Source organism: Pelophylax lessonae, assembly GCF_965119305.1.
Source record: "Pelophylax lessonae genome assembly, chromosome: 7".
Classification (NCBI taxonomy): domain Eukaryota; kingdom Metazoa; phylum Chordata; class Amphibia; order Anura; family Ranidae; genus Pelophylax; species Pelophylax lessonae.
Genome location: NC_138774.1, coordinates 79,815,453 through 79,839,756, shown reverse-complemented (window position 1 = coordinate 79,839,756; position 24,304 = coordinate 79,815,453). Strand labels below are relative to the sequence as shown.

The window sequence follows — 24,304 nt, the reverse complement described above, 5'->3', positions numbered from 1 at the left end:
ATTTTCTTTTAAATGTTCATGTTTTTTGTTATATTGACAAAAATATTTCAATATATTTTATCTATTGAGATAAAGTATTATATTGGCATACAATATGTTTTGATATTGTAAAATATTTGTGAAATATATTTAATAATATTTAATACTATTTAATAATATATATGGACGGATTATAGTGTTATGTATTAATGTATTTATAGTAAAATGTGATAAAAATGTATATTAGACCAAATGTTCAGTTATTTTTTATATGGATTAAAATCTTTAAATATTTTGTATTCTTGTATTGGTTATTTTCGTTTCTTATCAGCAAAAGCGCATTGAATTACACTGGTACGCATACAAAGACTGGCTTTGTTTTAATAATGACATGAACACAATCATATTTAATATATGTAATAAAACTCAATAATATACTTTTAGCAAGCTGTCCTCTACTAATGGCTTCAAAATAGGTATTGAATACAACGTGCCAGCTCTTTTTAAAGACAGGAGTATGCACTTGTAGTGCTGTGGCGTGACAGCGGCAATAGATGACATATATTAGTGGCAGTAGATGACAGTATAAATTAACCCTACCTAAATTATGTTTACTTAAATCATTGTGTTTCCTAAACAACTGTCATTTTTTAAATCCCAAAGAATAGTTTTCATCCTTTTTTTCCATTGTAGCGCTGCCGATTTGCTGCAGCCTCTTTGTGGCTTCTTCCTGTTTACATGTACTTTAGTGATGGCTGCATGGCATTTCTCCGAACGGGTTCTCTAGTGGTGACAACAGTGGACCATACTTGCATAAGGTGTTGAAACAGCCACTTGTTGTCTCCATTAGAAGCCTGTGTGCCATGGTGGCATCGCAGGAGCACAGAATGTTGCTCCTTCCCCAGTAGGAAGTGCCTGAATATGGACCTTTATGGTGGGATTATCAGGTGTTATTTTAGGGCTCATGAACATGCAAGTATTTAGAGATGTTTGGCCATACAGCATAAAACATATCTGTATTTGTACGCCTTGGAGCCCCAGCTGCTGTGCAATTCTCCCTATAGGACTGAATTACAAAACATGTTCTACGCAGGTAATACACATGTAAGTGTCGGTATGTGCATGGGTGTATGGGTGTGTCATGTAAGTGTCGGTATGTGCACACGTGTATGGGTGTGTCTTCCCGAACGTGCAAGTTAAAAGAGAAGTATGGGGATTTTGTTTTGGTCTTTGCAGAATCATGCTTACCTAGGTGGAGAAAGCATCGTCCGATACTGCATTTTTCCCCCGCCGGCTCTAAGACTGAGAAGCTCCAGTGAGCGTGGGGGGGGGGGGGGAGGGTTAGGGCAGAGCAGAGAGTCGGTGACTGACAGTCATGAGCTGTGAGAACCGAGCGATCATCTGTGTTAGATGCACCCCCACGCTCACTGGAGCACTGAGCTGTGGAGAGGCGGGTAGCGGCCACTTCAGACTCAGCGTGAGAGGCTAAACTGGGTGGCGGTCCAGACATGTGGGCAGATCCCGACTTTATTGTCGTGAACTTGCCCGAGCCTGGACTGGTTCTGTGACGTCAGCTGACAGCTGGCTTTAGCCTGCTGTCTGCTGAAAAATGGTAGAACAAACCGCACTCCTGTGATCCTCAGGAGAAGTACAGCCAAACGAGCTTTGGCTGTACTTCTTTTAATGAAAGTTGCAGATTTATAAATAATAAAACATGCTGTACGCAGGTATACACGAATAAGTGCCGGTATTTGCATTGCTAGGCACATGTGCATGGGTGTGTTTTCTCGAACGTGCAAGTTAAAAGATAAGTATGGGGTTTTTGTTTTTGCAGAATTATTCTTACTTCAGTCTGATGCTGCATTTGTCTCCCCCCCTCAGCTCTAAGACTGAGAACCGAGCGATCAAACACAGCCAATCACTTGGGCAGTAGGGCAGTATTCCAACATAACGACCCCAAACACACCTCCAAGACGATCACTGCCTTGCTAAAGAAGCTGAGGGTAAAGGTGATGGACTGGCCAAGCATGTCTCAGACCTAAACCATATTGAGCATGTGTGGGGCATCCTCAAATGGAAGGTGGAGCAGTAATTTGGGGGAGGGGGGACGGCAAAACCAACCCCCCCGCGGGATGGCCGGCTGGCAAATCCACCACCACGGGACGGCCGGCAGTCAAACCCCACCCCCCCGGGACCGATGGCTGGCTAGCCGGACAGCCAGCATCCTTACCTCCTCCTTCCCCGAGTGGCTGTGAGTCTCCTCCCTCTTCCTAGCCAATGGCCAGTAAAATTGCTTCTCTTTTTAGCCAATCGGGAAAGGGGACTCACGACCCGCTTCCTGATTGGCTGGGAGAAGAATCAGTGTGATAATAGCGAATGTTCATTCGCTATTGTCATACAACTGGGTGGGCTCAGGTCGCAGTGCTCTGTGCCCCGAGCCCACCCTTTTTTGAAGCCTATTAGAGCCTCTGGCTCTAATGAGGTGCTTAAAAAAAAAAAAAAAAAAAACCCTATTGGAATCCATGCATCCGGCACCCTGCATGTAGATTAGGGGGCCGGATGCATAGATGGGGGGCGGCGCTCCTGCACCCCCAATGAACGGGCTGCCACTGCTGTACATGTATATGCACAAGTACATGCAAGCATATATCTAGCTGTATTGTAACACAGGTGTAGATACATATGCACATGTACATGCAAGGTCTTTATGAAACACAACTTGGGTTTTTTGGCTTTCTTCAACAAGATTCTGCATCTAAACATCATTACGTTATTACATGTGTGTGCAAGAGGACTATTTCTGTGTGACAGATGACCTTTGTGCTGTAATCACGTGTGATCTGTAGAAGGCTGGAGCCTTCAGTCATGGGAGAGGCGGGGGAAGTACCTTCCTGGTTGGTTTACCTGTACAGGAGGAAAGCGAAAGCCAAACAGAACTTCCCACAGTCAATTCCCTTTTCAAACTTCATTAAAGAAACCTGGGCATCATGAAAATGAATACGGTTTTCTGCTGGGTACTTGGATATTTAAGGCTCATCATGGAATGGCTAGGTTTCTTAAACCAGCACTGGAGAGGCTGCAAGTACTACACAGACTACAGACAAAGGACCTATTGCAGGTAAGTGTATATTCTATATGATGGAGATGATCAATGAGCAATATAGTACAGATTTCTTGACAATCAGTATAAATACTATTTAAACCAATCTTATGGTTCTAATTTTATGTTATTTTTTTTGCAGAAATGTACGCTGTTATCAAATTGGTGGTGGCCACTTTCTTATGCTGCTTATTCCTGCAAAATACAGCAGTGGGAAAACCAATACATTGCCACCCGTCTATACTTAAAGGAATACTCCTTGGTGCCATGCCACATGTGAGAGAGCTACAGAACCGATATGTAAGTGGATAAGGCAAAGCAATAATCTTGATACCTTTTAATTACAAAAGACTGGTTCAGGCTTGCTAGCCATTAGTGAAAGTGTAGTTTTTACTGACAGAGCAGAAGACAGAAATTATATTCTAACCTTTTTCATAATTTACCTTTCCCCATGTATTTTCATGGCAGCATATGATGGGTTGTGGCTCTGCCCCCGGGGACTGTAAGTGTATACATTTTGGAGACTTCCCCCATTCTTTGTAACCACCAAAAGGGTGGTAATGCGTATGCTGCTATGAAGATTGGGAATAAATTGTAGGGAATAAATTGTCATACATAGGGAGGGCTGCAGTGAGCAAAACAAAAAAAATTAGGTCTCTGGAAGGGGGGGGGGGGTATATACTTCTGGTCCTGTTGGGTTGAGGGGGACAGAGTCACAACCAATCAAATGGTGCTGTGATGCTCCAGGAAATAGTGTTTTTGTACTTATCATAAAATCTTTTTAATAAAGTCTATTGAGGAACACAGGAACTCTTAGAATTCTTGTACAGTTAGGGTTTAGTATGCCTATACTGTAGGGGGCAGTATAACTCAACTGTCTAAGAATTCCTGTGTCCTTCAATAGATGAAAAAGAAAAGTGCATTTGCCTTGGACTCACCAGAATAATGAAGACAAATGGCAATTATTGAAGAACAACTGTATAAAAATTAACAGAAAATGTAATATAAAATACCACAATTTTCCTTTTCTGACTAGCTCCATGACAGCACAGTGGTAGGCTGACATGGAGCTGTCAGGAAAACACATTCACGGTAGAAGGTCATTTGTTTAAGAAAAATTCTCCATCCTGCTCCTTTGAAATTTGTTGTCACCGCAGTCAAAAACAAATGCCAATATGACCCCACTACCATTGGAAAATCAAACAAATGTTTTAATAATTCAAACCAAATTCTACTAGTCTTAGTGTATGGTCAGCATAAGGCCACACACCAATGACTTATATGCTGTAGTTACTGAAACCTCCGGAGCCACAGGTGCAAGAAGCGAGCTCTGGAGCTGTCAGCCATCCCTGGCATGTATTTGTGGCCAGCAGAGCCTTGGACCTCTATTGTGAGCACTGAAGCTGATGGAGCTGCAGGGGAGAGGGAACTAGAAAAATTGAAATTTGTTGCTAAAAATGCGCCTTTTATTGAAAAAGTAGGCATTGTCCTGAAATCTGGGCAAAGGTGCTACCTAGATTTACTCAAAACTCTGACATAATGGAGAATTGGGAGGTAGCTGGCAACAGATATAGGAGGATGTGACATTCCCAGAGGTGTTGGATCCCCACTACTTTTGTAGGGCTTGTATCTAAGGTTATTCATGCATGGAATTGAAATTCAGCAGGTACCAGCCACATTTCAGTACATTTATGGTCGGTCAATTTACCGATTGACTTCTGTACGGCCACCCTATCGGATTATTGCTGCTCGATCAGCGCTGCCGGCTATCGCACTGATCAGCATATTCTGAAGGCAGGGAAGTCTCTCTGCTGTCCGAATACTAAACCACATCGGGAGAATTATTTTTTTTTTTTTCGTTTAACCCGCTGTTTGAACAAAAATAAAATGAATCATCCATGGGTTATTTAACTAAAGAATGAAGAAATTAAAAGAGAGGCTACAATAATTTTTTTTTTCAGTATTTAAAAAAAAAAAATTGTTTAAATAAACGTGTAAAATGGTGGGTCACTTTAAATCACGCATACGAAGATGGTTTTTTGTAGAATATCGGATGTTTGGCAGTGGGCCTTGATATGTGGTCTGATCATCTCTTGTTCATGTTTGTCTCTTCCTGCAGGAACGGGAAAGCCACCATCCCAAATGTCGCCATGTGTTTCAGATGAATAATCTTCCCGAATGTAACCTAACGGTATGAATTATTATTTTTTATGATTCTGTTCCTGTCTTTAATTGGGTTTTTCTAATCACTTCTAGAGTGTTGCACTTGTTTCTGGATTATCTTTTATTTGTGGGCTTGTTACTTTTTGTTGTTTTATACCAGTTTTAGTTATAAATTGAATCTGTACAAAGGAACAGATTTGCTTCATTCCCTACACCCTTGGATTATAGGAGTGCACTTACTTTACTTTTGCTCTCCTGTGACCTAGAATCAGCTGAAGCCCCCTATCAGCTGACATCACAGAAACGCTAAAGACTCTGGAAGGATCCACCAGGATGCCTGATCGGCAGCTGGCTCAACCTCTTGGCATGCCACTGAGAGCTGGAGCCAGCTTCTCCCATCCCCTTCCCCAGCCCGGCATTTTAGTGAGCACTGGAGGGCCAGAGCAGAGAACACTTTGGCCCTCCAGTCACCGCTCTCAGCTCTGAGCAGACCGAAAGCTAAGTGATCAGCAGTCATGTGATCACTCAGTTCTCAGGCTTAGAGCTGGCAGGGGACAGCTGCATTAACGGTCTGATCCTGCAGCTGTCCTCTGCCAGCTCTAAGCCAGAGAACTGAGCGATTACATGACTGCTGATCGCTTAGCTCTCAGTTTGTTTGGAGGCAAGTATGTATGTTTGCATAGAAGATCAGATTTTTCTCTGCTGTCTGTGACTGGACAGTGAAGAAGAAGCAGCACAGTGATTAGCCCATCTCTATGTCACTATGCTTTCCCCTCCCCTCCTTATTAGCCTAGTTCTTTTTTGCACATGAGCACTGCAATGCAACTCATTGGCTCTGTGTTGCTGCTCCCTATCCCAATCTGAGCTCTGTTGTACAGAAACTGCAAAGGGCTGATACCAGGTCAAATTCAGGTACTTACACTGCTTTTATTAAATAAAAAAAACATTTAATGCTGTATTTATGATTACAGAGCTGCATTCATTAGTGTCTTTTACATCTGCCTAGATTTTAGCTTTAAATCGGTGATCACTAAAAGGCATGAAGAAGATTCTAGACATCTCTGTGCACTGTACTCATCGATGCTCTACTATTTTATTTTTCCAGGGGACGGAGAGACTTCCTCTGTCAATATACAGGTTGTCATTGGTTGTAAAAGTCCTGGAAAATATGGTGTCGGACTCACTGGTGGAAAACAATTTGGAAACATTCACTAAAATCCAGACCGAGCTGTCCAAATGTGTAAGTTGTATCAAAAATCTTTGAACTATTTTCTTCCATGGGAGCTATTGTCTGCTGCACACTTTCCAAAACAGAATAGCTGAATTTGTTGGATTACGGATTAAAACATTTTATTTAAGTTTGTCTTGACAATTGTGAAAACTGTTGTATACAAAAGTGGCTTGGCTAACATTTGGATTTTTTTCAGGAGGCAACAAAACCAAAAAAGGGAGAAGTCTGTCACCAACTTCTGAAGAAGGAAACTGAGAAGGTATGTCAGCAACAAATGACAAATAACATTTAATATATTTTGTGCTCTGAGGTTGTGGATTGCAAAATTAAGGGTCAATACAGACAGACCTAGGAACCAAACTGCAGAAGTCTCTTTAAAAGAGTCTCCAAGAGATACAGTATAGGAAACTATCAAGTGCTTTTACTTTCCAGGATCTAACAAACAATGATCAGGTTGGGTAGACTGATCCTTTAAGGCTGTAGAGAAGATTGTATCCTACAATCCTGGTGCCCCACTTAGATAAGCACAAACCCGTAAGTGGTCCATCAATGTGATGCCTACCATAGGCCCAACCCAGTTTTGGTGATATCTTCCTCAAGAAATCATTAAACAAATGGCTTACCAGTTTTGGAATGGACAAGCAATTGGTAAACTTTGACAAATGTAGAATTTATTATGTAACTTTGGGCCTCCAAGCTCAGCAAAAGTCAGCATTGTTACAACAAAACTGCAAAATGTATTGCAGTGCCTTCATATGTTGCATCTGGCTTCCAATGCATAGTAGACCACAGTGCCATCTCTTGAACATTATCATTTTGTTTAGTTTAGTAAAGTTAGGTAATGCGCACAGATGTGAGTTTTTGTACTTTATATGCTACATTTTTTTAATTTTTATTTTTAACATACCTCCCAATTTTCTGAGATGGGAAAGAGGGACTCCTGTTAGCAAATGGTATGTAGGCAAAGGAGACACCCCATTACATGGAGAATCAAAACAATTGCTTTTTTACCACTTCTATTCCTTTATACTGGCTTTATTTACATATGCAACAATTTAGAAAATGGATGAAAAGTTTGGCACTGTAAAACATTTTTTGATAGATAAATACTGAATTTGTATACAGATATATGCATCAGACCAAACTGACGGACATATGAAGAGGAATGAGGGACAGAGGGACTTTGTTCCAAATTAAGGACAGTTGGGAGCAATGTTTAAAGTGTCCATGTGACCAGACTATAGACATTAAATTATTTATACATTATATTAAACAATCACTAAAGCAGCTTTAAAACAAGCAATCTCTGACATCTCTAGCTGGTTGTACTGTGAAGTAATTCAACTTCAAAGCGATCAACAAAGTTGATGCCGGCCACCAGATGGGGAGAGAGGAGGTCTGGGTGGTAAAAAAAACAATTGATTTGCGTTTATGCCACCCTCCTGACTGCCCACCTAAACTGTGCAATGGCAGCCAGAAGGGATAGTACATATTGCTGCAGGTTGGTTGGTTTGCTTAAAGGCACGGCAAGCAGTACAGCCACCAAACAAGACCTATGCAAGTGAATATGGCTGCACTCAACCACAAACCAAACACTTGCCTCGCAGTTGAATACAAAATGCCCTCCTGCTGAAAAATACAGCAGCCACTGCTCTACCACCTTCTGAAAAGCAATCCACGGCACTTTCCAGTGAGGTGGTAAAGAGTGGTGCTTATGTGAGTAAGACCTCATTTGGTTTCAGACCTACAGTGTGTTTACACCAATTTTCCATATCGTTATATCCTCCCACCATAACATAACCACTCACATAATATTGAAAAGGTCTCCCGTTTGCCACTGGCTTGCCTACTTCCCATACTGCATCCTGGTGCCATCTTTTCCGCAGGTAAGCAAGCCGCGCACACCTGACCATCCACACCATGTATAAGAAAACATGATTAACCAAACAGGCCATCTTCCTTTTCTGTGGTCCAGTAATGATGCTCCCAAGCCCATTGCAGGCACTTTTGGCTGTGGAAACAGGTCAGCATGGGCACCCTGACCGGTCTGCAGCTCCTCAGCCCCACCCATACAATAAATAGTAATGCACTGTGTGTTCTGAGACCTTTTTATTGGAACCAGAATTACCTTTTTGTAGGAATCATAGCTACAGTAGCTCTTCTATTGGATTGGACAATACGGGCCAGCCTTCGCTCCCCACATGCATCAATGAGCCTTGGCTGCTCATGACCCCTGTCGCTGGTTCCCTGGTTTTCCTTCTTTGAACCACTTTTGGTCGGTCCTGACCACTGCAGAATGGGAACATCCCACAAGAGTTGTAATCCAGTTGTCTAGCCTTTACAATTTGGCCTTGTCAAGTCCTAAAATCTTTACGTTTTCCCATTTTTTCTGCTTTCAACACATCAACTTCAGGAACAACATGCTCACTTGCTGCCTAATATATCCCACCCACTTTAAGGTAGCATTGTGATGAGAACATCAATGTTATTCACTTTAGCTGTCAGGGATCATATTGTTATGGCAGATTGGTGTACATTAGAAGGCTGGTAGGCTACCATGATTCTGCTGTATTACAAAGTAATAGGAAAAGAGATAAGATCCTAGTGCCTCCATTGTGAGCTCTGAATATTAATTTATCCACAATGTCTATAGCTACCGAAATACATCAAGGCTTGTTTTAAAGTGCGTTAATTGATTGTCATAATTTGTAAATTATTTATTGTGCATAGTCTCTGCACAGGCTCACTGTAATATTGACTTTTAAAGTTAAACACACCAGCCACTTTAGCTTCCTTAAATTTGGAACATCGGGAGCAAAAAGAACAAGCCCTTATGTATACAGGGCTGAGGACTACTTTCATGCCTAACTGTGACAGTGCTGGTTGCCTGGTGGCCCATCATCAAGCACCAACACTCTCTTGAAAGAGTCACGTGCTGCCCCAAATCCAGAAGTACCAGTGTTTTTCTTCACTCCCAGCAGCAATATGAAGTGACCAAAGAGCCAAGCAAAGATGAAATGTGCCACTGATGGAGCCAATATTAAAGTGAATCTCTTGCTTTGCCTTGCAAGCTCAATTTAACTCAACCACAGGTCTGCAACTACCTTTCCAGCCTGCATTTTTCTAAAAAATATTTGGGAACTGGTGTAATGAGAATGATTGCAATATTTCTCCTATTGAGTGTAGCACTAGTATTGAGCGGAACTTTGCACTGGGGTAACAGGGGCAACAGGACTGGAGGGGCTGAACCATAAGCATCATCTGACTTTGATTTATTGCTAGACAAAGTATTACTTCTAATACAGATCTGTTCCTATGTATCCCTCTAGGTTTCTGCAGAGTGTCTACAGAGCAATGTTCTGTTCAACCTAATCTGGACCCTTACTGAAGATGTGGGCTTTGTCCTTTCTGAGGATCATCACAGAGTTGTGCAGAAAGGAAATCTGCCAATCAGCCCCAATGTCCAATCGTCAAAAAAACGTAAAGGAAAAGGAAAACACAAAGGCAAAAAGAACAAAACAAAGTCAGCAAAACCAGCTGCATAACGAAACATATAACCACAAAAAGAGGAAAAAACAACACCTAGCTTTGCCTTCTAAGAAGACCCAATAAGTTGCTGGTAATGCGAGCATGACAATGAACCTGGTTCCTTCTTAGAATCTTACATGACTTCAAAATTTTACTTTATCTACTGTGATATAGAAGGGAATGTACTAAGACTGGATCCGGCAGAATCTGGAGCAGCTGTGCATGGCAACAAATCAGCTTCCAGCTTTCATTTTTAAAGCTGAAAATTAGCTGAAATGAGAAGCTAATCAGTTGCCACTTGCCATTAATTCACAGCTGCTCCAGATTCTGTCTCTTCCAGTAGTATATTCCACTCATAGTTTTAAATTTGCCTGCAATATGTTTTTATATTGTAATATATTTATGGTGTATATTTATTATGGCGTATATTTAATAATAATTATAAATAGAATTTCATGGCAGTGCCAAAAAAACTTGCACAAGTTTATTATGTAGTTGTATTATATATTTATTTAACCTAATATATTTTATTATTTTATAGTACAAACTGTGATATGAAAAATGTATTTTCTACTAAATATTATGTTATTTTGTTATATTGATTAAAATCTTGAAATATTTATTCTTCCTCTATTGATCATTTTAGTTTGCTAACAGCAAAAGCACGCTGAATTACACTCTGCTATGCAAATAAGGAGTCGCACAGTGCGTGTGCGTGTGCATGTATTTAATACACATACAGTAAATGGAAATTCCAGAAATAACTTTTTATCCATGACACCATAAAAGTGTGGTTAGAAACAGACATTGACCACAAATACTTAAACCAGGTCCCAAACTATGCATCAAAGTTCAGTTTAATTAATTAAAGGATAAGTTCACCGTTGGTAACATGTTACACCCGGTTGTAACATGTAACATGTTGCCAAAGAACACCTGTCTGCACCCCTCTGATCCCCCCTGTAACAGGGGGCAGGGGACCTTCTCTCCACGCTTTAAAAAAAGTGTGGCTGTGTGGGTCTCCGCCCACAGGGCCATGTCATTCATTCATATTGATCTGAGAATAAATGAACTACAAATACCATCTTCCACTTCGACAGACGGCTTTTAGTTCTCAATGAACTACGAGGACACTGGTGAGCGCTCTTGCAGTTCATTGATCTTCCTGCTTTCCAGTAACTGTCTGTCTGTATGGGAGGTACGGACAGACAGCTATACTGAGATTCTACAGGAGCCTGACATTGCACCCACAATCTGCAGACAGTGGGTGCAATGCTCTGCAGGCTTCAGAAAAAAAATTCTAATTTTTTACCTACAAAAATATGTAGATTTATTATATTTTTGAAGGTGAACCTGGCCTTTGGCATAAGAATAAGTAGATAGTTTTATGTACATAGTCTAGGCCAGCCTTTTTCAAGCAAGGTTCCCAGACACCCTGGGGTGCCTTGAGGTTTCTTCAGGGGTGCCTAAAAAGTGCCCAAATGGGATATCCAAGCCATCGTGTGGATGAAAGCTGCCTTTTTTATGTACACTAAGGCATTGGTTTTAATTGTGCACCATTACAACCTTCTAGCTCCATTATGGATCTTTATGCAGCCGTGTGCAAGGTGCCATAGACCATCCCTTTTCAACCAGGATGTGCAGGCATTTTGGGGTGCCTTGGAAAAATGAATAAAAAATGCCCGAAAATTGTATTCAAGCCAGCGTGTGGATGAAGGTTGCCTTTAAGTTACACAAAGCCACAGGTTTTCATTGTGCACCATTACAACCTTCTAGCTGCCCGCGTCCTAACGACCAGTGGCATCATCAGTTGATAAAAAGGATGTCAGTCGCGTGCAAAGCATCCTTGGTTCGACCCGCCCTTACCTCTCTCCATCAGCGTTGGGGTCACATTCGCTGGGTGATAGAGAAAAACTGAGGGAGAAGAGAAACATTGGAATACTAGTCAGTACCAGCTTGCATAAGTTTATTTGCTTTGGAAGAATAAGTCTCCTCTAACGCTGAGTGTCCTACTTGGACTTGTGGATGTTGCTGCATTAAGTAAAACTATTGGAATCGTTTTTACAATTTAGAATGGGGTGCCTGGAGACTGTACATTATTTTTAAAGGGTGCCTCAAGACTGTCCTTAATTTTTAAGGGTGCCTCGAGATTGTCCATAATTGTTAAAGGGTGCATTGACTGAAAAAAGGTTAGCAAACACTGGTCTAGGCAGAGGTGCACTTTAAAGTTAAGTCCAAGGAAACAGCTCAATACATAGCTGTAATAAGTACACAACAGCTATTTTACATGCAAAATTACGAATGTATGTCCATCCAGTCCTAAGATATATACAGCCAGGTTGGTGACCTGACTTTTTGTCTGCTGCAGTCAACCAGTGATGCTTGGTCTACTTCCCACACCCAGTGGTTGTGTCCAATTGACTATTAGGCACAGTTGTAATTTCAAATCATCTAAAAGATGTTTAGTTGAGGTCAGAGCTCTGTGTAGGCCACTCAGGTTCCTTCACACCAAACTCATCAAGCCATGTCTTTTGTAACTCGGCATTGTGTACACAGGCACAGTCATGCTGGAACAGAAAAAAAAACCTTACTTAAAATGATGCCACAACTTTGGAAGTGCACAATTGTCCAAAAGGTATGCTGCAGCACCAACAGTATTCTTCACTGGAAACACCCAAACTTAATAGCTTAAAGTGGAGCTCCACCCACCCAAAAGGGGAAGTTCTGCTTTAAGCACTCCTCCTCCGCCACATTTGACATGTCATTTTTTATTTTTATGAGGGGGGGGGGGGGACCTAGTTTTGACAGGTACCTGCTCTCACTTCTGCTTGGGCACCTAGGCGATCCGAACGGAAGTTCTCCTCTCCCCCTCTCTCCCTGCAATCTTCTGTGACACGTCACAGGACCCAGAAGGTTGTCCGACCATTAAGAATGTGCAGCGCAACTCGCGCATGTTTATTAAAAGCCAGCAGCTACACTTTTTGTAGCTGCTGACTTTTAATAAATACAAAAACGAGTGGAACAACCATATCTGCGGCACGCCACCAATCAGGCCTATATGGTAGAGTGGCCAGACTGAAGCCACTTCTCAGTAAAAGGCACACGACAGCCTTCATGGAGTTTGCCAAAAGGCACCTGAAGGACTCTCAGACCATGAGAAACAAAATTCTCTGGTCTGAGGAAACAAAGATTGAATTATTTGGCCTGAATAGCAAGTGTCATGTCTGGAGGAAACAAGGCACTGCTCATCACCTGGCCAATACCATCCCTACAGTGAAGCATGGTGGTGGCGGCATCATGGTGTGGGGATGTTTTTCAGCAGCAGGAACTGGGAGACTGGTCAGGATCGAGGGAAAGATGAATGCAGCAATGTACAGAGACAGCCTTGATGAAAACCTGCTCCAGAGTGCTCTGGACCTCAGACTGGGGTGAAGGTTCATCTTGCAATAAGACCACGACCCTAAGCACACAGCCAAGATAACAAAGGAGTGGCTACGGGACAACTCTGTGAATATCCTTGAGTGGTCCAACCAGAGCCCAGACTTGAATCTTGATAGAACATCTCCGGAAAGATCTGAAAATGGCTGTGCACTGACACCCCCCATCCAATCTGATGGAGCTTGGGAGGTTCTGCAAAGAAGAATGGGAGAAACTGACAAGAAATATATGTGCCAAGCTTTTAGCATCATACTCAAAAAGACTTGAGGCTGTAATTGGTGCCAAAGGTACTTCAACAAAGTATTGAGCAAAGACTGTGAATATTTATGTACATGGGATTTTTTTGTTTTTTATAAATTTGCAAAAATTTCCAGCAAACTTCTTTTACATTGTCATAATGAATTTAATCCATTTTGGAATAAAGCTGTAACATAAAAAAATGTGTAAAAAGTGAAGTGCTGTGAATACTTTCAGGATGCCCTGTCAGTGGAATTATGACAGCCATAGCGGTTCTGAAACTAAGTGCAGAGCATTACTCCTGTGTCTAGTCTTCTGCAGCGTTCTGCAAGATATTGGCAATTTATCTTCTGTAATCATTCACCGTTTCATTTTTTGCCAAGCGATCTGTACCAGATGGCACTGTTTCTAAGTTAACCTCCATTACACCTGCAATTCCCTGTGGGAAAAAGTGCAGCCGGGGGGCTCTTAAGGTGCCAAGATCCACGTGTGCCAACCATGCCACTGCACATAAGTTCTGCTCCACGTTCCTCCTGCTAGCATTCAGCCATGAAGCTTCTGAGTGTCTACATCCTGCCCATGCTGGTGGCCCTGTCCTTGGCAGGTTGCCCCCTGCCTGCTGAAGTCAAAGATGATGAGGGCAACAAGCTGTGTGCCCGCCTATTCGCTGACAGCAGTGTATACTATGAAGACTGCTGTGCCGGGGATTACCTGGATGTTAAGCCTGGTGAAGATGTGCCTTACATTGCCCTAAAGCTCAACAACCGCGTCTCCTCATTGGTCGTGGCTACCCGATGTGAGCTGACTGTCTGGTCCAGAAAGCCAAAAGATGGTGTCACTAAGAAATTCAGCAGTGGGGCCTATCCACGGCTAGAAGAGGTCAAGAAGGGGCTGTTTGGGAATTGGGATAACTCTATCTCTTCCTATTATTGCAAATGTAACTGAGAGAACAATGGAAGTCTACAGAACTTTCTGTGAAAAGAGGAGTCCACCTTCTGGGATAAGAAGAGCCCCTAGGAAGATGTGAAGGTCCACAATCCAGCTGCCTTCTGTTTAATGATAACCATCCTTTGAATCTGAAAATAAATCCTCTGAAAATGCAGACTTGTCCTTTCTCTGTCTATTACTAAGGTAAAAGTTCAAAGTAAGAGTTGATTGGGGTAATTGGGCAACTGAGACCCAGGAGAATGGCTCAGGGTGAGTGTGAGTTTTTTTTGTTGCTTGTTAAAGTCAAACAATTACTATTTAGTTTAGGACACAGCAGGGGAACTGTCAAATTCTTATTGCCATCAGTGTCCCTATTGGAGGGATGTCCCCTTACTTCCTATTAGGGTAGAAATTAATGGGAAATCTCACCAATGGGTACGCAGACAAAAAAAATCAAATTTCTAGTAGACTGATGAGTTATAACTTCCCATAATGTTTGCATAGATGTCTGTACCTTCCTGTCCAAGGGATGACTGCTCTCCTCATTTCTTGTACAGTCAGGAAGCGAGGAGAACTTCTCCAATGGAGTCATAGACAGAAATATAAACCTGACACTTCCAAAATGGCTAAAATAGACTTTACAGTGTATGTCAGGGCCTTTATTTTGTTTTGGATAGAGTAGGAAAGGATTAGAACGTGTGTCTGGTTCATACAGCTTTCCGGGGATATTACTAGACAGGGGTTTACATGGGAAATTTCGAATGGTGCCTTGGATAGTAGCAAAAGCCAAATAGAGGTCCTAACACTTCCAAACTCTATTCAAAAATGATAAAAAAAGCATGGTCTTGACCTAAACTTTAAGTGTGAAACAGAGGAGGCTAATAATGGACAAAAAAGCAAACATTTTATCAGAAAGCAAATCTAAACTCTTTAAAAACAAATACATTGCAAAGTTTGCCATGGTCCACACCAGATACTCCTACAACTGGCTAAGTACTAATTATGAATGTTGGGCGGGTGGCTCTAAATACTGTATGCAAATACCTGTGTGTGTATATAAAAAAAAAATAATAATTATATATATATTCCCCCCCCCCCCTTTCAGACCTTAATCAGAACAGGACCCTTTACATTTAAATGGAAAATACTGCATTTGGCCACTAGATGGCACTGGCCAAATTCAGTATTTTTCCTTTAAAGAGCCTAGCTCTTCCTTTGAAGAGACTTTTTCCTTTGGAGAGACTAGCACAATAAATAGCCAAAAACCATTATTTAATGTTTTTTTTTTTTTTTTAGCCCCATTTTCACAGAATGAATGTACATGTGCTTTCACTGAGGGAATTTCTAAGAAACTTTTTCTAAATACACCCCCTTGTGTGTTTCATGTTCATTAGCCCACAGAAGTCTGTCCCTACCATGAAATGCCCAGGTGGTTGTGTTTGCCTTGCCAGTCCTCTCCTTGACACACATTTGTATATTCACTAATTTCCTGGGTCTCTACTTTCTCACCCATCCACAACCATGACCATGTTTTGATCTTTGGTACACTTTGAATCATATAACCTTATTCTTCTGTGGCTCCCTGTTTGAAATGAGTAATGAGGCTGCATTTGGATCCTTTAGACCCATACACATACTAGGGCCAATTTAGAAAATAGTCAATTAGCCTACCCACATGTCTTTGGAATGTGGAAGGAAGCTGACGTACCTGGGAGGATATCCACACAAGCACAGGGAGAACATGCCAACTCCTCGCTGATAGTGTCCTGGCCAGAACTAAATCCAAGGCTCCAACTTCTGCAAGGCATGTTACAGTAAGTGCTAGCCAGTAAGTCTCTGTGCTGCCTATGATGGGCGCTCTTACATAAACCATTTCAGAGTTCTCTCACTATTGTGTATTCATCCATAACACAGAATTCATTTTAAAAAGATCCAATTCTCTACTGTATTACTTTAATTGAAAAACCTTACTAAAACACAGCACAGTACAACCGATGAGAATAAAATAATATGACTACAATAGTTTGACAAGTTATGTTATGATTGTTGGGGATTATTTATGAAAACCAGTGCAAAAGAAAAAAAAAAAGTAACCAGTTACACCAAGCTCTAGACATCAATTTTCATGTGTGGGCAAAAGGGCTTTGAAAAGTCGATAATGCAATCTTTTTTGGTTGGTAGTGCAAAACAGCAAGAAGAAGAATTGAAGCTCTACACCACTGTTCAATAGACCAGATACAATTTTATTCCAGTAGGTATCAAAGGGGCAATAAAAGGTCACCAATGCATTTTCGGTGTCCGAAAATACTCCCATTTATCCAGGCTTTCCCAAATATTTCAGCCCTGTCTTTATGCACACATTTTATATTTCCTGGTAACTCAAGAAATTAGGTAATATACAGTTAATTAACACATTTAACAAAGATTCATTTTACGAAGCCTAAAGAAGATGTAAAAAGCCTGGGCAGAATTCAAATCACCGGCATTAAACTCAAACACCAGCTTAGGTGGTCTGATGTTTTCAGAAGGACCAATACTTTTATTCCAAATAGCACAAAATAGTTAAGGTGTGCACATGTGCTGACAGGAGGAGAGAGCAGAGAGAGCAGAGTGAGCAGAGAGATGAGCCTATTAATCTTCTGTGGCTCCTTCACTGTCCAATGAAAGCCTGGAAGAGAGGTGACCTAGCTGTTTTGTGTAAAGCTGAACTCCAGCGTTGATATATTTTGCATTTTAACATTGGACCAGCTTTACCCAATGTAAGTATGCATATGTAATACCTGACTGCCCTCTGAGTGGTAATTGTCCACGATCTTCTAGGTGGGTGCCATGTCGAGGGGCTGCCCTTGGACAAGGTTAAGAGAAGGTGCAGTGTCTACTCAGAGAACACTTTCCATTTCTTTTTAAAAATGCAAGACATTCTTTAATTGGTGGTTGTGCCATGTGGGAGACCGCCTGTGGTTATTATGCAGAAGGGCAGGTGCTTGGCATGGTACAAGGAATATTTAGGCGTAGCTCAGGCTACTTACAACTTACACAGAGGCTTATCAGATATCACATACTGCCTATCCTATTTGGCCCAATGTTATTTTCAAAATATATCATCCTTGGGGTTCAGCTTAAACTGTAGCAGAGAAAACCTCACCAACCTGAGTTTGCTGTGTAACAGAGCTGTGCAAATCTCAGGACTGGCTGAAAAGCAGCACTTATATCTGTATTTCCGCTTTGTGTTTGCCTAGAGTTCAACTATATCATCAGGAGCTTCTATTTAGAAGACTGCAGCTCCATCCATGTCCATATGCCATGTCTACCACAGCTATGGCTGCTGCAGACATCAATCCAGCCCTCGTGTGTAGTTGTGAGACACAGGTTCAGAGTCAGACCGACCATTATTCACTCCTAATAGTTCAGCACAGAGCCTCTCTCTCTATTGTACTCCAGTGGTGGATGGCAGAGATGGCTCCAACATTTTGTAACTATGGGCCTGGGACACTACAATTGGGGTAGGGTTAATGGTTTTAAAGTATTGTAGGTACCTGGAATCCTAAATAAGACATCTATACTTTACAAATTCTATTTTAATTTTGCATTTGTTGTCACATATTAGCTCCAGTGGAATCACTTGCTGAAACATACTGCATTTGTTACCAGAGGAAGCAGATGCAGCACCAACTGCCATGCATTTCCAGTACATAAAGCTATTGAGGATAGGACAACTTTGTGTCCCCATTACTGAACATGAGATGACTGTGACACGTAACTCTCCTGAGGTCTCCAAACTGTCCCCCTTCATTCATCATTCTCCGGTCTCACTTCAGTCTCTTAGTTGGACAAATAAAGTGCTGTCAGCTACCCGCGTGCGGTGGAATCCCAGCACTGACAGGTCCTTACTCTTGTGTAAGAAATGAATATACCGAACTCCAGGTCCATAGGACTTAAATATATGAGACACCTGAAACATAAAGAGATGATCATAGGCTACTATCCTGAAAATGTGGAAGGCACTTCAAAAATTACTTATGCAAGGGAATACAATAAAACACGTGGCCACTCACTAAAACTAGAGGAAAGGCTGTTTAACCTTAAAGTACGCAGGGGGTTCTTCACTGTCAGAGCAGTAAGGATGTGGAATTCACTTCTGCAAACAGTCGTATCAGCAGGGAGCATCGATAGTTTAAAAAAACTATTAGATGGGCACCTTAAAGACCACAACATACAGGGGTATACAATGTACGGTTAACAGCAAACACACACACACATCATAGGTTGAACTGGATGGACTGATGTCTTTTTTCAACCTCACTAACTATGTAACTATATGCATGGGTTTTATAACAATAAATCTAAATATACACTCAGCAAAACGAACCATAACTTACATTTTAAGTGTTCGAATATCCAAACTTTTCTTTTGTTTTGAGTAGAGTAGGAGCCCCCAAACTATGACCCATGGGCCACATCTAGCTAGCTACATGTCTTTGTATGGCTGGCTGGCAGTGGTTGTGCCTGTCTGTGTATCATAATGTGAAAGCTGGTGCATGCACTGCCAGCCAGTTAGCCTGCACTGCCAGCCATGACCCTCCTCCAGTCCCCAGTGGAGATTACCATCCCGACCCCCCCCCCCCCCTCCTGTTTTGGAACCCTGAGGAAGGGAGTGGAGTACAGCTCCACACATTGGCTTTGTGAAACTATTTAGTTTATAGCATAAACCTATTTTTAGACTTGAATATTACAGTGTGGGGGCTTCAAATCTAGACTTACCCACCTCCACCCCAATAACCCAAAGTGGCCATCTCCACCCCAATAACCCAAAGTAGCCATCTCCACCCAAATAACCCAAAGTGGCCATCTCCACCCCAATAACCCAAAGTAGCCATCTCCACCCAAATAACCCAAAGTAGCCATCTCCACCCAAATAACCCAAAGTGGCCATCTCCACCCCAATAACCCAAAGTGGCCATCTCCACCCCAATAACCCAAGTTGCCATCTTTACCCCAATAACCCAAAGTGGTCATCTCCACCCCAATAACCCAAAGTAGCCACCTCCACCCAAGTAACCCAAAGTGGCCATCTCCACCCTAATATCCTAAGTTGCCATCTTTACCCCAATAACCCAAAGTAGCCACCTCCACCCAAGTAACCCAAAGTGGCCATCTCCACCCCAATAACCCAAAGTGGTCATCTCTACCCAAATAACCTAAACTATCAATTTTCATACAATGTATATAAACAATTGATTCTATATACAATAGAATCAACTTACATACGAGGCAGGCCCTAATCTCTAAAGGAGATTGTACAATCAGATTGTAACCTGTTTCATTAGCTTTATGGAGTCGTGCATAGCAGTAAAAACCTGTCAATGGTTCAATTCCTTCACCACTCTATCCAAAAACTACTAAAAAGGTTTTGGCTGAACATTCACTTTAACCGCTTCCTGACTGCCCCATAGCAGATTTACTGCTGCAGGGCGGCTGCTCTGTGCAGAATCATGTATATATACATGATATATATATATATATATATATATACACTGCCGATAGCTCGCTCCTGCTGTGATTTTACACAGCAGGATCTGATCAGCGGGTCACGTGGACCCAATCTCCACTGGCACCCACCGATCATCCTGTACACCAACAGAATGCCAGTCTGCCTATGTACACAAGCCTGTGTTTCTGTAAAGCAGGAACACCGATCCATGTCCTCCACTAGTAAAAGCACTCCCCCCCCACTACAATGATACATTAGCTAGGCACACAGGTAACCCTTTGATCGCCCCTGATGTTAACCCCTTCCCAGTCAGTGTCATTAGTACAGTGACAGTGCATATTTTTAGCACTGATCATCACTATATTAGTGTCACTGGTCCCCAAAAACGTGTCAAAAGTGTCAGTTAGTGTCTAATTTGTCTACCGCAATATCGCAGTCACGATATATATTGCCGCTATTACTAGTAAAAATAAATAAATAAAAAAATATCCCATCGTTTGTAGACGTTGTAACTTTTGCGCAAACCAATCCATATACGCATATTGGGATTTTTTTTTTACCAAAAATATGTAGCAGATTACATATTGGCCTAAATTAAGGAAGAAATCTGATTTCTTACATTTTTCTTATTGGATATGTTTTAGAGCAAAAAGTAAAAAATAATGTTTTTTTTTTTTTCAAAATTGTCGGCTGTTCTTTGTTTATAGCGCAGAAAATAAAAACGGCACAGGTGATCAAATGCCACCAAAAGAAAGCTTTATTTGTGGGGAAAGAAGGACATACATTTTATTTGGGTACAGCATCGCATGACCGTGCAATTGTCAGTTAAAGTAACGCAGTGCTGCATCGCAAAAAATGGCATGGTCAGGAAGGGGGGTAAACCTTCCAGAGGTCGAGTGGTTAAGATCATTGGCTACATAGCAATGGCTACAAAGGGCACAGTTTATACACCACATATGTGACCACATAACCCTAAATGTAAAAGGCTCAAGTCTGCAAAGTGGAACTATACTCACCTCCCCTCAAGTGATGTAACATCCAAGAGCTTCCTTGCTGCTGCCAAAAAATATGCCTGGTCTTCCTCTGGGTTCAGGATCTTCTGGCATCTTCATTGGCCACACTGGGATGAAGTAACTTCCATGCATGCATAGAAGGTAATTCACCCCTGCAGATGCTGACATTTTGGCTTCTCAGAATTCTTTTGCTCTAGAGACATAGAGGTGTGTGTATATATATATATATATATTTTTTTTTTTTTTTTTTTTTTTTATAACAAAACTGTTCCTCCATCAAAACTGCCTGTAAATCCATTTTGTGTAATTGGGACAAGATCAAATGTTCACAATCAGGCTATTCTGATTTCTCTGCAATTTGAAAGTGTAAATGTTGAAGATACTGCATTATAACCACATGACGGGGATGAGGAGCATACAGTGCTTTGAAAAAGTATTCATACCCCTTGAAGTTTTCCACATTTTGTCATGGTACAGCCAAAAATTTAAATGTATTTTATTGGGATTTTATGTAATAGATCAACACAAAGTGGCACATAATTGTGAAGTGGAAGAAAAATAATTAAGGTTTTTTTTATATATATTTTTTACAAATAAATATGTGAAAAGTGTGGTATGCATTTGAATTCAGCCCCCCTGAGTAAAAACTTTGCAGAAGTATTGGTCCACACTTTTCAGATATTTATTTGTAAAAAATGTTGAAAACATTTTTCTTCCACTTCACAATTATGTGACACTTTGTGTTGGTCTATCACATAAAATCCCAATAAAATATATTTACGTTTTTAGTTGTAACATGACAAAGTGTGGAAAATTTCAAGGGGTGTGAATACTTTTTCAAGGCACTGTACATATTTCTTATTGCAGTTGGCGCCATCTAATGGCCATTATTTTGTATTTTACTCATTTATACATTCAAACTGCAGATAATATAGGTAAATATTTGATTTTTCCCCTTTCTCACATAATTAATTTACAGTTTTTTGATGAATGAACAGGTATGCAATTTTTTTTATAAATACACCCAATATGTCTCTTCTTCAATGGAAATCCTGCCTGTTCACACAGTTTGATTTTTTTTTTTAAACCCCACATTAATACACTATGACAATATTTTGGAAAATATGTCTGCTGTAAGTGCCACCTCATTCAGGGGTCCGCAATTCAGGACTGTTCAATCAGAGTAGGGACAGCAGGAATATGCATTATGTGAAAGGAAGAGATTGCTATCTACAATTTAAGGACATATTTTAATACAGCAAAGGCTGTAGGCTCTTCTCTACACTTCATTGCTCTCACCGTGTTCCAGCCCTCAGGCTGCCCGCTCATGTTGTTTTCTGGAGTCAGGTCCAGATGAGAGAGCACTGTGGTCTTGTCCTCTGCTAGCAACTTGACATGCAGCTCATACACATGTTTGTGGAGCTTACTATCCTCATACCTGTAGAGCAAACATTAATGAGAAACAGAATTTATTACATTATTACATATCCAATGGAGTGCACAGAGCAGAACATCCTTACTAAGAGATGCCTAATTTATTACAGGTATTAATATAGTGCCTTCAATTTACACAGCACGTTTATATAGTATTGAAAAATATATATGGATGAGTGTGCCAAGGGCCAACCGCACCACCCCCTGGGAAAAATACTGAAAACAGGGGCTTTTTTAACAGGTAGTAGGGTTTTTAAGATGCCATAAAGTTCAAGACAAGAATATATAAAAACATATTCATTTTATTCGTACAAAATATTAAAAACCATAATAAAAGAAAGTTTTTACATGTTAATCAGGCAAATAATTCCAGTTGATCTCGACATGTTTCGCTACATATACATAGCTTCTTCAGGAGATATCTAATTCTGGATATTGCTCATGAAAAATTATTAGGTCCGCAGTAAAGATGCACAGTCCTGTTTTTAGCAATAAGACATTCCACCAGATATACAAATGTAGAACTGAATAGGAGACACGTGAACTTTGATACAGAAATGCTTGTGGGTGGATATCAGTGTACTATAAGGGACAACAGAGCCCAGGATTTCAGAAGCCTAAGAATCACCCATATACCAAGGATTACCCAGGATACTTTAAACTTGAGGAGGTGTAGATATATAAGTATAATCCACTGGTCAAAGAGGATGAAGGACACAGTCAAGGATGATAAGAGACACAGTAGGGTCTCACTGCCTCTGATGTCTCCAAGACACAACGTGACTTCTTCCAGGATGTGTCTTTCATGAGCAATATCCAGAATTAGATATCTCCTAAAGAAGCTATGTATATGTAGCGAAACATGTCGAGAACAGCTGGAATTATTTGCCCGATTAAAATGTAAAAATGTTCCTTTATTATGGTTTTTAATATTTTGTACGAATAAAATTTATATATTTTTTATATATTCTTGTCTTGAACTTTATGGCACCTTAAAAACCCTACTACATGGTTAAAAATCCCTGTTTTCAGCACCTTTTACATACTGTACATTCACATTAGCCCCCGCACTCAAGGCTTGTAATCTAATCAATGCATGCATACTGGGGCCAATTAACCTGCAAACATGTCACATGAGTGTGGGAGGAAACCTAAGCATGCACAGGGAGGACATGCAAACTCCATGCAGATAGTGTCCTGACCGTGATTTGAACCAAGGATGCCGATGCTGCAAGACAGACATGCTAGTCACTAAGCCACTCATTTCTTGCACACTCTGGAGTAAGGATGATCAAATTTTTCAAAAGTTCGGTTCGGCCAGAACATCCGAACTACCCGAAAGTTCGGCCCGGATTTCAGAACCCCATTGAAATCAATGGGACCCGAACTTCGGTAATCAAAAAACACCATTTTGAAGCCCTAAAACCCAATAAATGCCCATAAAAAGTGCATAGGGTTCTGGGTCATACCCCAGGGACTATTAATCACACAAAAAAAGTTCTTAAAAAATGTAATTTTTGATAGAGAGCCAATTATTGGAAAAATTAAAAAAAAAAAAATTCTTTGGATTTAGTATCTGGGGGGTCTAAAAATTGTACCTGTGAAGTTTCAGCTCTGTAGCATGTCCAGAACCAGAAAAAAATATAATTTTTCAGTAGTGCAGGGATGGTGGGACCCTCCTTCTACACCTATATGATCTTTTTTGGGGGTTCTGGACATGCTACAGAGCTGAGACTTCACAGGTACACCTTTTAGACCCACCA

General features: G+C 41.0%; 2 protein-coding genes across 2 annotated transcripts in view; one reads left to right on the top strand and one right to left on the bottom strand.

Moving 5' to 3' along the window:
• Positions 1-14,225: 14,225 nt before the first annotated feature.
• On the top strand, positions 14,226-14,621 carry SYCN (syncollin; the record flags this gene model as incomplete). The annotated part of the gene is made up of 1 exon (XM_082264109.1): positions 14,226-14,621. The coding sequence occupies one exon, from the start codon at positions 14,226-14,228 to the stop codon at positions 14,619-14,621; it is 396 nt and encodes a 131-aa protein (XP_082120235.1).
• Positions 14,622-17,999: 3,378 nt separating this feature from the next.
• Positions 18,000-24,304, bottom strand: part of NCCRP1 (NCCRP1, F-box associated domain containing) — a gene marked incomplete at its 5' end in the record, with an annotated part of 30,417 nt that continues 24,112 nt past the window's right edge. The window contains 2 exon segments of the mRNA XM_082264356.1: positions 18,000-18,555; positions 22,407-22,545. Of these exon segments, the coding sequence (XP_082120482.1) occupies positions 18,418-18,555; positions 22,407-22,545 (277 nt within the window). The 3' untranslated portion in view covers positions 18,000-18,417.